Source organism: Morus notabilis, unplaced genomic scaffold (genome assembly GCF_000414095.1).
Source record: "Morus notabilis unplaced genomic scaffold, ASM41409v2 Scaffold931, whole genome shotgun sequence".
Lineage (NCBI taxonomy): Eukaryota > Viridiplantae > Streptophyta > Magnoliopsida > Rosales > Moraceae > Morus > Morus notabilis.
In genome coordinates, this window is record NW_010360641.1 from 138,826 (window position 1) to 154,556 (window position 15,731).

At 37.5% G+C, this 15,731-nt stretch overlaps 1 protein-coding gene across 2 annotated transcripts; it reads left to right on the plus strand.

Moving 5' to 3' along the window:
• Window positions 1-1,499: 1,499 nt before the first annotated feature.
• Window positions 1,500-14,976, plus strand: LOC21388692 (tubulin-folding cofactor E). Of its 2 annotated transcripts, XM_024164797.1 has the most exons (15): window positions 1,500-1,799; window positions 2,174-2,347; window positions 3,058-3,104; window positions 3,588-3,734; window positions 5,612-5,686; window positions 5,802-5,911; window positions 6,171-6,313; window positions 6,406-6,467; window positions 7,291-7,383; window positions 7,468-7,502; window positions 7,784-7,849; window positions 7,943-8,034; window positions 8,119-8,195; window positions 8,343-8,420; window positions 14,561-14,976. In XM_024164797.1, the coding sequence occupies exons 1-15, from the start codon at window positions 1,505-1,507 to the stop codon at window positions 14,657-14,659; spliced, it is 1,593 nt and encodes a 530-aa protein (XP_024020565.1). In that variant the 5' UTR covers window positions 1,500-1,504; the 3' UTR covers window positions 14,660-14,976. The 2 variants fall into 2 exon arrangements, with proteins under 2 accessions (XP_024020565.1, XP_024020566.1); XM_024164798.1 differs by lacking the exon at window positions 3,588-3,734.
• The last annotated feature ends 755 nt before the right edge of the window (window positions 14,977-15,731 follow it).

The window sequence follows — 15,731 nt, forward strand, 5'->3', positions numbered from 1 at the left end:
ATATATCTTTTCATATTCCCATTGACTATTCAAACATTTATTTTTGTTAACTTGTTTAAAAATAAAAAAAATTAAAAATTACATGCATAGATGGGCTGGCCCATCTAAACCCATGATGGGCCAAGATAGGCCTTGAATGGGCCAGCCCATCTAAACCCATGATGGGCTAATATGGGCCGGCCTATTCAAGGCCCACGGCACGGCCTGACCTGGGCCACGACACGACCTGGCCTGGCCCATGTAAAGTTGGCACGTGGGCTGGGCCGGGCTGAGGTAATTCGTATATGGGCCGGCCTGGCCCAGCCCACATAATTGGTGGGCCGGCCCGGCCCGGCCCACGTGGGCCTAAGAAGAACGGGACGGGCTGAGCCGGCCCGGCCCGTTCTTGCATCTCTAACCCCCTTGCACGTGGGCCCCAACGCCCCTCCCTTTCTCTCTTTCTCCCTTTTTCTCAGACGGGACCTACCATCCTCTCTCTCTTTCTCTCTTTTCTAGGCAAGCTCTCCCTCTCTTTCACCATAGAGAAAAAAAAGAGCAAACGGACAAAACGTTTCATCCGCCCTAAAAAAGCATTTGCCTTTAGTTATATGTAGGCCCCGTTCATTTCGCCGATTCGAGTTTAGAATTTGTGTTTTGCTACAATAAAAAGCTATCAGAAACAGTCACATCTAACTTTTTTGCTACAGTAAAAAGCTCTCACACAAAATCACATGTCAACTCGAATTATAAACTCAAATCAGCGAAATGAACAGGCCCGTAGTGTAGGAGGTAGGATGTAGGATATGATAATATTTTTAATTATATTTAAAAATTTTAATTGCTTCAGAGTATTTTTGATACTGTCTTGTAAACAGGAAGGGTGTTTTAGATCTCGTTCATTTCATCAATTTAAGTTTTTAATTTTAGATTTTTACAGTAAAAAACTCTTAAAAAATATCATATCTAACCTTTTCTGTTATAGTGAAAAACTCTAAAAAAATATTATATCTAACTTTTTCTGTTACAGTGAAAAACTCTAAAAAAATGTCACATCTCAATTCAAATTGAAAACTCAAATCTGCGAAGTGAACAAGGTCTTAGAGTGTTTAAACTCATTATTTTAATTTTATTATAATATTTTTTTCTATAAAAATTTAAAATAAAAAATCATTAATGAGACGTTTGGAAGGAGGATTCGGGTCATGATTCGAATTATGATTCGTGGTTCGTTATAATATTTTTCTCATAAAAAATACACATAAAATGAGTATAATTCTAAATTATAATTCTAAATCTATAAACCAAATGTTATCTAATTTAAACACATAAATTAAACCGGCTCTTATAAATTTAAAAAAGAAGGGTCCATTTGAAGAAAAAGAAGGGGGTCAAAATAGTATTTAGGCATTTCGAGTAAACGATCCCTAGAAAAAGAAAAAGGAAAAAAAAAAACGAGAAATTGGTAATATATAATTATATATTAGATACTGTCAAAGAATCTCTCTATTGTAGAAGGAAAAAAAAGATGGCAGAGAGCGAGTTCAAACTTGGCCAACGAGTCCACTCAGCCGGAGACCCCCGGCGAATCGGAACGGTGGCCTACGTGGGGCCCGTGCAGGGCTACTCCGGCGTCTGGATCGGAGTCGACTGGGACAACGGTGATGGCAAGCACGACGGCTCCATCAATGGCGTCCGATACTTCCACGCCAAGTCCGAGCGATCCAGTTCCTTCGTTCGCGCCCACAATCTCAGCTCCGGCATTTCTCTTCTCGAAGCTCTCCGCCTCAGATACCAAGGCGATACCACTAAAGAAGAAGAAGGTAGTTAATTCTATCTATTATGTTTTCTGTTTGGTTGCCGAGAAATCTGTTGAAAATAGTGCAGAATATACAACTTATTTGTTTCGTTTTATGTCCAAGTTCAGTTATAACACTTTCACATTTCAATTTTTTTAGTTATTTTTTTCTTAACTAATTTCATGGAAAATTTTCACCTTTAATTGCTTAAAAGACAAAGAAGAAACAAAGGAATTATGGAAGTGTTACCAAAGCAAGGCCTAGATGTGAATGTAGCATAAGCTTCTATTACTTTGATCTATAGGATATTGAAGGTATGATTTTTATTGAGAATTAGCTAAAACTCAAAACAAATTTTGGTTTAAGTTTGTGCTACTTTACTACTTGTGGTGTTGCAGATGAAATGTACGTTCTTTCGGCGAGCAACAAACGGGTATCTGTTGAGCTAGTGGGTAAAGATAAGATTCAGGATAAACTAAGTCGATTTGAGGAGTTGACGGGTGCATCACTTTCTTTCTTGGGTGTTAGCTCTCCTGGATCATCCCCTTGTGATATTGGCACTGTCCTGCCAAGTAAGTTGGGATTGGGCTTTGTTCTTTGCTTAGATGGATTTGTTTTTGTATCGGAGGCTTGAAACTGGTCAACGCTTGATTAATTCAACAATAAGGGGGGACATGATAAGGAATTTTTCACTCACTGTTCATAAGGGCAAAGCTTGTTTCAAATCACATAGCAAAAGCAATTGAAATGAATGAAAGTGTTTGCGGCGTTACTGGCAGACTAGGCGTTACTAATTATCAGAACTGAGTGTAAAAGTAAAACTATGTCTTTTTGACCCTAATTCTCTAAATGTCTCTTCTCGAGGTCAGAAAGACTTACCTTTGTTTCTCATTGAGAAAGTCTCCTTCATAAAAGTATTGCAACTTGCTGCTAGTCAATGTTTTATCGTAGGTTTAGCTTGGATCCTAAATGCATAATAGATCTTTTAGAATAGTATAAAATGCAATTGGGAGCAATGCCCCATTGCCATAAATTTAGTTTTGTTTGATGACTCTTGCATAATAGTAGGTATTTTTTCTTCACTTGAATCTCATCCTATGACCTATCCTTAGTTAGATTTGAAACCCAACTTTTGAGACCTTCTTGTGTAGTAACGAGAAGACTTTTGGCAATCCTATGATGATTTCTGTAGATATTTAAATACTTTTATGTGTATGTTTTAGTGATTTCTCTGCACATGTGCTCGATGCAGTTGTATAACTTTTTAATGCTCTTTCTGCAGATTTAAAGGAGCTTGATTTGACTGGAAATCTGCTATCAGACTGGAAGGTATGTTTCAGCAAAAATGGGCATAAAATCTGGTTTCTTTGCATAATTAGAAAGCAGTTTATCAGTAAACAAAACTGCATGTGTTCTAGATATTCGGAGAATTGGATGTGTGTTCATGAGGAAAAAGAGAAAAGAAAAGAAAAAACTAGAGGGCATCTTTAGAAATTTTCCTTCTTATTTTCTGCAATTTGGTCTTTAAAAGCTTTTCTTTTTCAGGATATCCTAAAAGAAATGGTGGTCTTTTCTTGGCATTTGAGTTGGTCTCGTTTATTCTATATATTTGTTTTCCATAGTGCAACAATTTGGCAGATTTCATTAGCATCACTGATTTGGTAATGGAGTTCATGTATTTTCTTTGTTCTATTCTACTTAAGTGTTTGGATTGGTCCACAAGTTTTATAAACCGAATGTCTTCATGTAATTTTTAATCTATGATGGGGCTTCACAACCTTTATGTATGTCTGAATTGATCTTTTCTTGCAGGATGTTGGCACAATCTGTAAAGAGTTACCGAATCTTGCAGCACTTAATATATCTTACAATTTATTGGCACAAGATATTTTCGGGCTGCCCCAACTAAAAAGCATCCGTATTTTGGTTTTGAACTATACTGGTGTAAATTGGGCAAAGGTTTTCTTTCTCCTTGAATCTACCTTTCACTTTCTACCTCTTTTTTGTTAGTGATACAAGATGTTATCAAATTGTATGAAAACTCTTGATAAACAATAATTCGTGGAGTTGATGATTTAAGATGTAGGAGGAAGTAGAAGAATGGGTGAAAAAAAAAAATATGGAACTAGAGCTTGATACCTAGAATTTGAGAATTTTAGCCACAGGAATATGGACTATACATCAAGTATAACTGCTGAAGTAACAATACGCTTCCTTCTCCTCGACAACTTAGCTACTGAAGGACCATATTACTCTGGTCAACTATGGTTGAACTAGTAAATAAGGGCTCGTTTGGTTACGTGTTCAAGTCAATGATTTGGATTTAAACCATGCGGGTTGAAAAAGTTGGGTTTAAATCAGTGATTTGAAAATGTGTTTGGATGTGTTTTTTCGTTTGGGTTTAAGCTTGAAACATTGGTTTTGGACTTATGTTTTGGATGTGTATTTTAAACATGGGTTTGAACTCAAAGCTGATGTAATCAGGCCTCTTCGGAAAGCCCTCCAAATGGCTTCATCGAGTAGGACGCAGTCTAGGGGTCTAATCCAAACACAGGTTTGGAAGCCCATGACTCGGTTTTGAGTTTGTAACCGGATGGGACAGTTGAGACCAGGGAATTGATTCCCTAATTGTAACAAAATTCACTATGTGAGCTCAGGGAATTGATTCCCGTATAAACCCAAATAAGAACCCAAGCAGTCCAACCCTAACCCCCTAACCCCTAAATTTACTCCTTTTCTAAAATCAGTTGCGCCCAAATTACTCCTCCACCAACCCTAACTCCCAACCTCTCCTCTCCTGAAATCAGCTACTTCGCCAAAAACCCTAGACGGCGTCCTCCTTGGTGAAGCCAGGTGGAGGGCTTTTCGGAGAGGCCTGATTACTGAACAACTTTGGCGAATTCCGGAGAGTGCCTTCTAGGGTTTTTTGCGGGCAAGAGGCGCCTCTTAGGAGAAGAGAAAATTTGAGGCTTCTAAGGTCAGTCCAGATGGTCGGGGGCTTTAGTTTTAGTAGGCTTAAGAAAGTGACAACTCAACAAAAAAACAAAAAAAAAGGGTCATTTCTTCTATGTAGGTCAAGAGAAGAAACAAAAAAGTAAAAATAATAGTGCTAAATAATAGAAAATGCAGAGCCCAAACAAATGATTCTTTTCGGTCAAACATCAGTTTTGGGTTCAAACCCATGTTTTCAATACACATCCAAGCATAAGTCCAAAACCATGTTTCAGGTATAAACCCAAAAGAAAAAACACATCCAAACACATTTTAAAACCACTAATTTAAACCCAACTTTTTCAACCCACGTGGTTTAAACCCAAATCATTGACTTGAAAGCGTGAATCAAATGAGCTCTTAAACATTCTGTAAAGTTCCTTTCTTGAACTTTGCCAAATTACAAGGTTACTCACTAATTGTATTCTCTATTTCAATATGATCCTTTTCTCTTTGTCATCTTGCTTCATTACTTAGTTGATTCCTTCTTTCGTTCTTTTTTCCCCTCTCTCTTTCTAGTTTGAACTTGATAAAGTCTGGTTATTGACGTGGTAGAGAGAGAGCCAAGCAACTAGTGCTGGGCCAGAATAAGAATAGAACACCTCTGGCTCTACTGAAAGCCAGATAAGCTTACATTGTATATAACAATCTTTTAAACTTTCAATGAAGTTCCATTCTTGCACTTTGCCAAATTACAAGGTTACTCACTAATTGTATTCTCTATTTCAATATGATCCTTTTTTCTTTGTCATCTTGTTTCATTACTTAGTTGCTTCCTTCTTTCGTTCTTTTTTCCCCTCTTTTTGCAGTTTGAACTTGCTAAAGTCTGGTTCTTGACGTGGTAGGTTGAAGTACTTAAATATTCACTGCCAGCAATTGAAGAGCTACATCTTATGGGAAATAACATAAGCACAATAGATGTATGTGCATGAGATATACCGATGTACTTGCTATTCGTTTGTGTATAATTCCACTTAAATTCTAAATCACCCTGAATTTGATTGCATAGCTTCATTGTTCTCTTTCGTCTTCCAGCCTCCGTCATTCCTTACAGTTCATGGGTTTGATTCTCTACGGCTTCTGAATTTGGAAGACAATTGTATAGCTGATTGGATAGAAATACTGAAACTTTCACAGCTGAGAAGGTTAAAAACAAGTATCTCTTCATGTACACTTAGTACTTCCCATTAAAAATGCATTGGAAATGTGGTTTAGATGTGTCTGGTTCAAATGTTACAGATAAACAAGTGTATAGAATGCTTTCAATGTATTTTTATGTAAAACCAAAAGAATTAAAAATCCTATAGAATGCCCTTTAAGTTTTGTACGGCTATATCATCTTCTGATACTTCTGCAGTTGCCAAGTTTTCTTGACATCTTTTACAACGTGGCTCTTGCATTCAGCTTGGAGCAGCTTCATCTAAACAAGAACATTTTGAACCGCATCTTTTACCCTGATAATGATATGATTGGTGAACTTTCAATTGCTTCTGAATTGCATGAGAAAAGTGACGAGCCATTCCAGAATATGCGCTGCCTTCTACTCGGTAAATTTTCTGAACTGTTTTATTAGAACTTGGTATCTTTTGTTTGTTATTTGTGTTGGTGACCACAATGCATTGCTTGTCAAATATTCTAGGAAGCAACAATCTTCAGGATCCGGCTTCTATTGACGCACTAAACTCATTTCCGAAGCTAGTGGTAAGAATTTGTAATGTGTGCCTCTGTTCTATTATTTAAATCTATTGCGTTTCAGAGGGATGCATTTAACATGTAGCAATTACTCCTTGAAAATTCCGCATGAGGATATGGGTACTAGTAATCAATATTATATGCTATTAGTAGGTCATATCTATTCATATTTCAAAACCCAGATACTGAATTTTATACCCTTTTCTTATGAACTTAGTCATTCAGTAATACTGGGATTCTGCCTTCTCTTCCTCTTAAACTTGTGAACCAAGTTGGTCACAAAACAAGAGGTATTTTGTCATAAATTATAGGGTATATATCCAGTTATGTTATTTATTGGATGAACCTATTTGTAAATATAATTGTTTCCTCTATTTATTTCTTTGACAAAATAAATTGCAAGAAGTTTGAACTTTGCGAGTAGTCTATTAAAGGCCGATCCATTAGATTTTAGTTTGTGGATTAGCTCTGCTTAATTTCATATGTTTATTAGGTTTGTTCCCGGAATTCTTAGTAGTGATGCTTTACTCTGTGTGTGTGTTCTCTGATTATCTCTGGTTCGAACTAAATATATCAAGTAAGTTAATGTGAATAGTCTTTTTGCTAAGGAGCTCCAATGTAAGGCAAAATGCTTAGCGAAGTTAGAAATAACGACACGTGAGTTTACAGTTTGAAACATTCTATTTTGCAAAACCACTTGCCTGCTTAAGATTGTTTGCAAAGGGTACATGACGAGCAAAAACCAAATTCGTTATGGCTTACTGTATTTTTAGATATTTCTTGCTTCATCAAATTTTAAACATACCACTTATTGTCCATTTGTGAATTGAAGGATATACGGCTGTCGGACAATCCAATTTTAAACATTCCGAGGTTTGTTTTGATTGCACGCTTGGAAAAAGTTGAAATTCTGAACGGTAGTGAGGTAAACCTAGTTTCATGTGTTTTCCATGACCGCCCTGTACAACAATATGAAAACTCTGATGGAGACAGTTTATGTTCTTTACAGGTTAGCATCCGAGAAAGAAAAGAGTCGGAGATTCGGTGTGTTTTCTCTTCCAACTTAATCTTTCATCCGAACTCTTTTGCTATGAACCATTTTTTTATTAACCAAATGTGTTATTGGTTATTACTTGCTTAAAGTTTCTCATTTCTCTGATATGTGCACTAATACATGATTGCAAGGCATTAACAAACTCATATTTCAATATTTTCTGCCGCTGAGAATTACCTGTAAAACATGTTCTCAGTTGTATCTGTATTATACAATTATTGATTGGGTGAGACCACGTACCTTTTGCCTCGTGAATTATTTTTTCTTGAAGGTATGTCCGTCTAGTTATGTCAAAGTTGCAAGGCAATCTAGAAGATATCCGGCAGCTACACCCTAGGTAAAATTGATGAGTTTTTAATCAATGAACAAAAAAAAAAAAAAATCAATGAATTATGTTGTGATCCCTTACTTGGACCTAACTTCGATGCAGGTTTGCTGAGCTTAAAAAAATTCATGGAATTGACGATGAAAAGCCTTCAACTGGGGTAGCTGGGCCTCAGAAAATGGCATCAGGACTTCTGTGTATGAACTTCAGATTTTGATATCGGTTTCTTTCAGTCTTATAAATGCATATCAAATATTAAAACAGTGACGTAACTTATGCAGCTATCACTCTAAAATGTGTTGGAGCATCCATTGGAGAGAGAAGCCCATTGACAAAGAAGCTCCCGGCCACCACAACGGTCTATCCTCAATCTTGTTTTAGTCTGCTTCTGTTAACTTTTTTCAGGAGGCTGCCCGGGATCAAACTTCGGCATGGCTTTGGTTGTTTTCATGACTTACATTTCTCTTTCTTTCTTTTTTTTTTTTTTTTTTTTTTTTTTTTTTGTGTTGGCAAGCTAAAAATCCTTTGTGAAAGCTTTTTCAAGTTGAAGTCCATTAAGCTGAAATTGTTTCTACAAGAAGAGGTTTGTGTTCACTCACGCAATTTTTTCCCATTGATCATTTCTATATTACCTGATAATTAAGAGTAGCACACTAGACATTATATAGTGACTAGTGGTGTCAAACGTGACGTGCCGGGCCGGCACGGCACGTCCAACACTAGGCCTGTTACGGGCCTGGGCCGGGCCTGACACGGCCCTGCATAGTGCAGGGCCGTGCCTGGGCCGGGCTTGAGAAGAAAAACTCAGGCCCGCGGCCCTAGTCCATAAGGGCCAGGGCCGGGCCTGGGCCCAAGCCCTTCACGGGCCGGCCCCGGCCCTTGTAGAGATGTCAAATAGGCCAGGCCGTCCATGGACGGCCTGGCCCAACCCATAATAGTGCCGGATTCGGCACGGCCCGGTTCGCTACTGTCACGGGCCGTGCCGGCCCGGCACGTGTAATGGGCTAGGGCTGGGCCTCGGCTTTTCAGCCCGCGGCCCAAGCCCGGCCCTAGCCCGTGGAGGCCTGCGGCACGGCCCAAGCTCGTGAAACAGGCCCGTGACGGGCCTCCCGTTTGGCACGTGACGGGCCTCCTGTTAGGCCCGTCACGGGCCGCCCGTTAGGCCCAACGGTAAGAATCCGGAAATGGCTTAAAAATCCTCTATAAATACCCCTTAATTCTATCATAAATCTCACACAACAATTCACTCTCAATTTCTCATCTAACTCTCATTCTATCTCTCAACTTGTCTCTTTGATTTTGATTCTAAGCTTTTTTATCGTGTTCACTCATTTTCTTGCTCTTTCATTTACAAAGTTCAAGTTTAAAATCAATTTCTAGAAAATTGCCGCACCAAACTTCTCTAATTTCACTGCTCTTCCTGAGCTTCGTGATGAGGCATTTTTTGAGGATGAAATGATGCCTCCCAACCCCACCCCCACTGAACCAGAAAATGCTCCGGTGGATAATGCTTCAGTGCACAACGAGGAAGCTGGAGAACGCTGCAGGGGAAAAAGACCACGAACTTCTCCGGCATGGCAGCATTTCACCGAGGAGCCCCGACCAAATCCAAAAACAGGTGAAATGGAAATTCATACGGTATGTAAATATTGTAAAAAACACTTTTCTAATAAAAATGGTGGGGGTACTGGTCATCTGGATAGACATTGGAAAATATGTCTACCGTTGCACCAAGGTGGGAGTATGGACTCCCGCCAACAAACACTATCACTCACATCACAGGAGTTACAAAATTTTACATACGATGTACGACGTGCTTGTGAGGCACTAACTAAATTTCTAGCTAGTGCCGAATTGCCTCGCAGATGATGCATCGTTTGAAGAATTCATCCAGACGGTTTTCTGCCCACAATTTAAACGAGTAAGTAGAAACACAACTCGTTCTGATTGCATAAAAGTGTTTTATGCAATGATACAATCTCTTGTTGATAATTTTATGACTTTTAATACTACTGTCTCCTGCACTTTTGATCTGTGGGAGGGGTGCAATAAAACTGGATATTTATGTGTCACATTGCACTACGTTGATGACAATTGGGTTTTACAAAAGAGAATAATTGGTTTTCGTTTATGTCTATTCTCATAACGCATCATCTATTTTTGGTACAATAATGAAAAATTTTGAGTTTTGTGGGATAGAAGATAAAGTTTTAACTATTACTTTTGATAATGCATCAGCTAACACAGCTGCAATTAACATGTTTAAACGTAGTTTGAAACCAGCGTTTGGGGGGAAAATTTTTCATCAACGGTGTGCATGTCACATAATTAATTTAGTAGTTCAGGCAAGAATTGAACATATCTCATCTAATCTAACAAATATTAGAAAATCATTATTATTCATATCTAGTTCTGGAGGTCGGCTCCAAGAATTCAAACAATATTGCAGGAACAGTCAGATGCGCCCAAGAAAGTTTCCAACTGACGGTGGAATTCCACATATTTAATGTTGAAGGCAGCGCTCTCGTATTCGCAGCTTATCACGACATACGTAAACAGTAAGAACGATCAACTTTTAATTTTCGATACTTATTGGTAGATTGGTGAGTATTTTTTTAAATTTCTATATGTTTTTTACAATGCTACTAAATTACTTTCTGAAGTTTATTATTCTACTGCACATTTAGCTTTACATCAACTATTTAATATTTCAAAAACATTTTCTTATTATAAGGATACTTAATTTTTTGGAAATATAGTTAAGTTAATGAAAAATCATTTTAAAAGTTATTCGTTAGGTTGTCCTATGTTATATGCATTGGCAACCATTTTAGATCCTAGGTGCGGAGTAGATGAGACTGAATCATTAATGACTGTTACCGCAGAAAATTTAGAAATAGATATGCAACTATTACTGACGCTAAGAAAATGTTAGAAAATATTTTTGGTTTGTATGAAGTAAAATACATCACAGGTAAAAAAGAACATGGAACTTCGTCGTCAACTAGCAGGTCGGGGCCTAAAGGATCGTTGTGGAGTTTCTTGAAGAAGAAAGAGAAAACGGCAGGATCGTCATCAACACAAGCGTCTACCGAACTAGTAAAATATTTTGAAGCAAATTTTGTAATCGATGACGACAAACTAGACATCTTACAGTGGTGGAAGAGCAAGACTGATCGTTTTTCAATACTGTCCGTAATAGCTCGTGACATTCTGACAACTCTAGTGTCAACGGTAGCATCAGAGCAAGTTTTTAGTGCAAGCAACCGAATTCTTGACGAGAAGAGAAGCAAAATACATCCAGATATCTTAGAGGGGCTAATGTGCGTTAAAGACTGAGAAGATGTCAGAAGACGAAAACAACAATACACAGATGATTCAATGCAAGAATATTTTTCTAACTTAGAAATAACAGAATCTTCTGGAAGCACTTAGGTTTGTAATTTACTATTCCTAGTTACTGCACTCTTTTTTCCTTTATTAAGGTTTTGTCATGATCTCCCTACGGGTTTTACTTGGTAAGGTTTTTAACGAGACAGTCATTTATGTGTACTTATTCCTATTATGTCAATTTAATAAAATCACATCTTTTGGGGACATATGATATATATTTTTTAATTAAATTTTAAAAAAATACAAGGGTTGGGGCTGACCCGTGAAGGTCCTGGGCCTAGGTCCGGCCTTGGCCCTTATGGACTAGGGCCGCAGGCCTGAGTTTTTCTTCTCAAGCTCGTCCTGCACTGTGCCCATAACTGCCTGGTGTTGGACGTGTCGTGCCGGCCCGGCACGGCAAGTTTGACACCACTATGGCCCTTGTATTTTTTTTTTTAAATTTAATTAAAAAAATATATCATATGTCTCCAAAAGATTGATTTTATTGAATTGACATAATAGGAATAAGTACACATAAATGACTGTCTCGTTAAAAACCTTGCCAAGTAAAACCTGTGGGGAGATCAGGACAAAACCTTAGCGAAGGAAAAAATAGTGCAGTAGCTAGGAATAGTAAATTACAAACCTAAGTACTTCCAGAAGATTCTGTTATTTTTAAGTTAGAAAAATATTCTTGTAGTGAATCATCTGTGTATTGTTGTTTTCGTCTTCTGGCATCTTCTCAGTCTTTAACGCACATTAGTCACTCCAAGATATCTGGATGCATTCTGCATCTTTTCTCGTCAAGAATTCGGTTGCTTACGCTAAAAGCTTGCTCCGATGCTACCGTTGACACTAGAGTTGTCAGAATGTCACGAGCTATTACGGACAGTGTTGAAAAACGATCGGTATTGTTCTTCCACTACTGTAAGATGTCTAGTTTGTTGTCATCGATTACAAAATTTGCTTCAAAATATTTTACTAGTTCGGTAGACGCTTGTGTTGAGGACGATCCTGTCGTTTTCTCTTTCTTCTTCAAGAAACTCCACGACGATCCTTTAGGCCCCGAACTGCTAGTTAACGACGAAGTTTCCTGTTCTTTTTTACCTGTGCTATATTTTGCTTCATACAAACTAAAAATCTTTTCTAACATTTTCTTAGCGTCAGTAATAGTTAGTTGCCTATCTATTTCTAAATTTTCTGCGGTAGCAGTTATCAATGATTCAGTCTCATCTACTCTGCACCTAGGATCTAAAATGGTTGCCACTGCATATAAAATAGGACAACATGACCAATAACTTTTAAATTTATTTTCCATTAACTTAACTATATTTCTAAAAAGTTATGTATTCTAATAATAAGAAAATATTTCTGAAATATTAAATAGTTGATGTAAAGCTAAATGTGCAGTAGGATAATAAATTTTATAAAGTAATTCAGTAGCATTGTAAAAAAACTTCGAGAAATTTAAAAAAATACTTACAAATCTGCCAATCAGTATCGAAAATTAAAAGTTGATCGTTCCTACTGTTTACGTATGTCGTGATAAGTTGCGAATACGGGAGTGCTGCTTTCAACATTAAATATGTGAAATTCCACTTATGTTTCACGTCAGTTGGAAACTTTCTTGAGCGGATCTGACTGTTCTTGCAATATTGTTTGAATTCTTGGAGCCGGGCTCCAGAACTAGATATAAATGATTATCTAATATTTGTTAGATTAGATGAGATATGTTCAATTTCTGCCTGAACTACTAAATTAATTATGTGACATACACACTGTTGATGAAATTTTTTTCTCCCAAACGCTGGTTTCAAACTACGTTTAGACATATTAATTGCAGCTTTGTTTGTTGACACATTATCAAAAGTAATAGTTAAAACTTTATCTTTTATTCTAAAAATTTCCATTATTGTACTAAAAATAGATGATGCGTTATGACGATATGGACATAAACGAAAACCAATTATTTTTTTTTTTGTAAAACCCAATCGTCATCAACGTAGTGCGCTGTGACACATAAATATCCAATTTTATTGCACTCATCCCATAGATCAGAAGTGCAAGAGACAATAGCATTAAAAGTCTTAAAATTATCAATATGAGATTGTCTCATTGCATAAAACACTTTCATGCAATCAGAACAAGTTATGTTTCTACTTACCCGTTTAAATTGTGGGTAGAAAACCGTCTGGATGAATTCTTCGAACGACGCATCATTTGCAAAAGAAAGAGGCAATTCGGCACTAGCTATAAATTTAGTTAGTGCCTCACAAGCACGTCGTGCATCGTATGTAAAATTTTGTAACTCCTGTGATGTGAGTGATAGTGTTTGTTGGCAGGAGTCCACACTCCCACCTTGGTGTAACGGTAGACATACTTTTCAATGTCTATCCAGATGACTAGTAACCCCACCCTTTTATTAGAAGTGTTTTTTACAATATTTACATACCGCACGAATTTCCATTTCACCTGGTTTTGGATTTGGTTGGGGCTCATCGGTGAAATACTACCATGCCGGAGAAGTTCGCGGTCTTTTTCCCCTGCTGCGTTCTCCAGCTTCTTCGTTGTGCACTGAAGCATTATCCACTTGAGCATTTTCTGGTTCAGTGGGGTTGGGAGGCATCATTTCATCCTCAAAAAATACCTCATCACCAAGCTCAGGAAGAACAGTGAACATCATGAAAGTTTGGTGCGGCAATTTTCTGAAAATTGATTGAACTTGCACTTTGTAAATGAAAGAGCAAGAAAATGAGTGAACGCGAGAAAAAAGCTTAGAATCAAAGAGATAGAGTAAGATGAGAAGTTAAGAGTGAATTATTGTGTGCGATTTAGGGTGGAATTAAGGGGTATTTATAGAGAATTTTTAAGCCATTTTCGGATTCTTACTGTTGGGCCCTTCGCGGGCCCAACGGTAGCATTTAGAATGGGTTGTTTCACGGGCTTGGGCCGCGGGATGAGAAGCCGAGGTCCAGCTCTAGTCCATTACACGCCCGTAACAGCAGCGAACCGGGCCGTGCTGAATCCAATACTATTACAGGCTGGGCCGGACCGTCTATGGACGGCCCGGCCCATTTAACATCTCTAATAGTGACCCCTTTTAACCTCTGAAATTGACTATATAGTATATACACGCATCAGTTGCTGTCTGATGCTTTTCTTTTCATTTTTATTCTCTTTTACTTCCTTTTTATTAGAAACAAATAGTTACATTTATCTGGTTTTATCAAGGCATATAATCATAAGATAACATCCTTAGCGATGTGAAGTTGTGAGAACTTAAAAATAGGAAGACAATGCCAAGACTACGAATTTACCCAATAGGCAGTAATTTTATCATTGTATTTTCAGGGTTCTCCTTTGCCAATAATGCTTGATGATGAAATGGCATCTCTAATGGATGTCGGGGTCGGCAATGATTCGACCATCCTTGTTGACGAAGAGAGTTAACAGAAGTATATCGAACATCAACTACAAGTATAACTTGTTCTGATCGGTCACAATTCCTCTCATTTTTGCACATTTGCCATGCACTATTATGTGCTCTTTACGTTGTACTTTTTTCCCCCCTACGGTTTTCAACTATGGAAATGGGAATTTGAGTTTTCCAGAAGTTTTTCATTTCGTAGAAATGTGGGAGCAATATTAGTTGTCCCATAGGTTGAATTATACACACACGATGAGGTTACGAGGTGCGATATTCTAGGTACTTGGGACTTTCCAAGTTTAATGTGGATTGGTTTGAAGCCAAACTTCTTGATGAATTGTTTGCCTAAAATTGACCGTTTATACTTGTGTTTGCGTGATATATTCAAGACCTCTTGGAACTGCTGCTTATTGATCTCAATCAAAGCTGAAAGAATAAAAGGAAAATCCTAAATTCTCGTTCTTTTTTTTTGGTTGATAAGCGGGAAACCAATTCTGATAATTTTGACTTCTAAGCATCGTTCTTCTTTACCATGTTAGTTTGTCTCAGCTAGCTCAGACTCCTTTGTTAAATCAGCCAACTGATAACGAACGTTTGTTTGTTTGTTTGTTCCTTTTTTTTTTTTTTTTTTTTTTTTTTTTGGTGATGGGGTAGCTTAAAGGACTCTATTGCTAATAGTCTGTGAAGAGCCTGTTCCGTGAGAGGGCAAAGTGGAAAGATAGAAGTGGAGGAATTAGTGGAATGATTTGGATTTATGAACGTTAGCTAGAAAGGATTAAAGTGAATTGATTAGGTAAGGGAGGTAAGTGATTTTAAATCTTCTAAAGAATTTTTTTTTTAATGAGAGGGGGGAGAGAGAAGTACTCCAATTCTGAATTCTCTCAGTTCGGAGGGATCTGTAGGAACTCAGATTTTTTGTTACATTTTAGTGTTGTAATTGGTGTTTAACCAATCATATTATACAACGTATAAAAAAATTTAAATTGTTTTTTAACCATTTTTTTTGTATTTATTATGGAGTGATGTGGTATGATTTTAGACACTAATTAACACCAAAAATTAAACTAGGATCTAGATTTAATGCAACTGATCTAC

Excerpts from the sequence above, each read along its gene's own strand:
- LOC21388692 (XM_024164797.1), top strand. The coding sequence starts at position 1,505 with ATGGCAGAGAGCGAGTTCAAACTTGGCCAACGAGTCCACTCAGCCGGA. Across the intron at positions 6,314-6,405 it reads TATGCGCTGCCTTCTACTCG|GAAGCAACAATCTTCAGGAT; the intron begins GTAAATTTTCTG and ends CAAATATTCTAG. Across the intron at positions 8,421-14,560 it reads AATTGTTTCTACAAGAAGAG|GGTTCTCCTTTGCCAATAAT; the intron begins GTTTGTGTTCAC and ends TTGTATTTTCAG.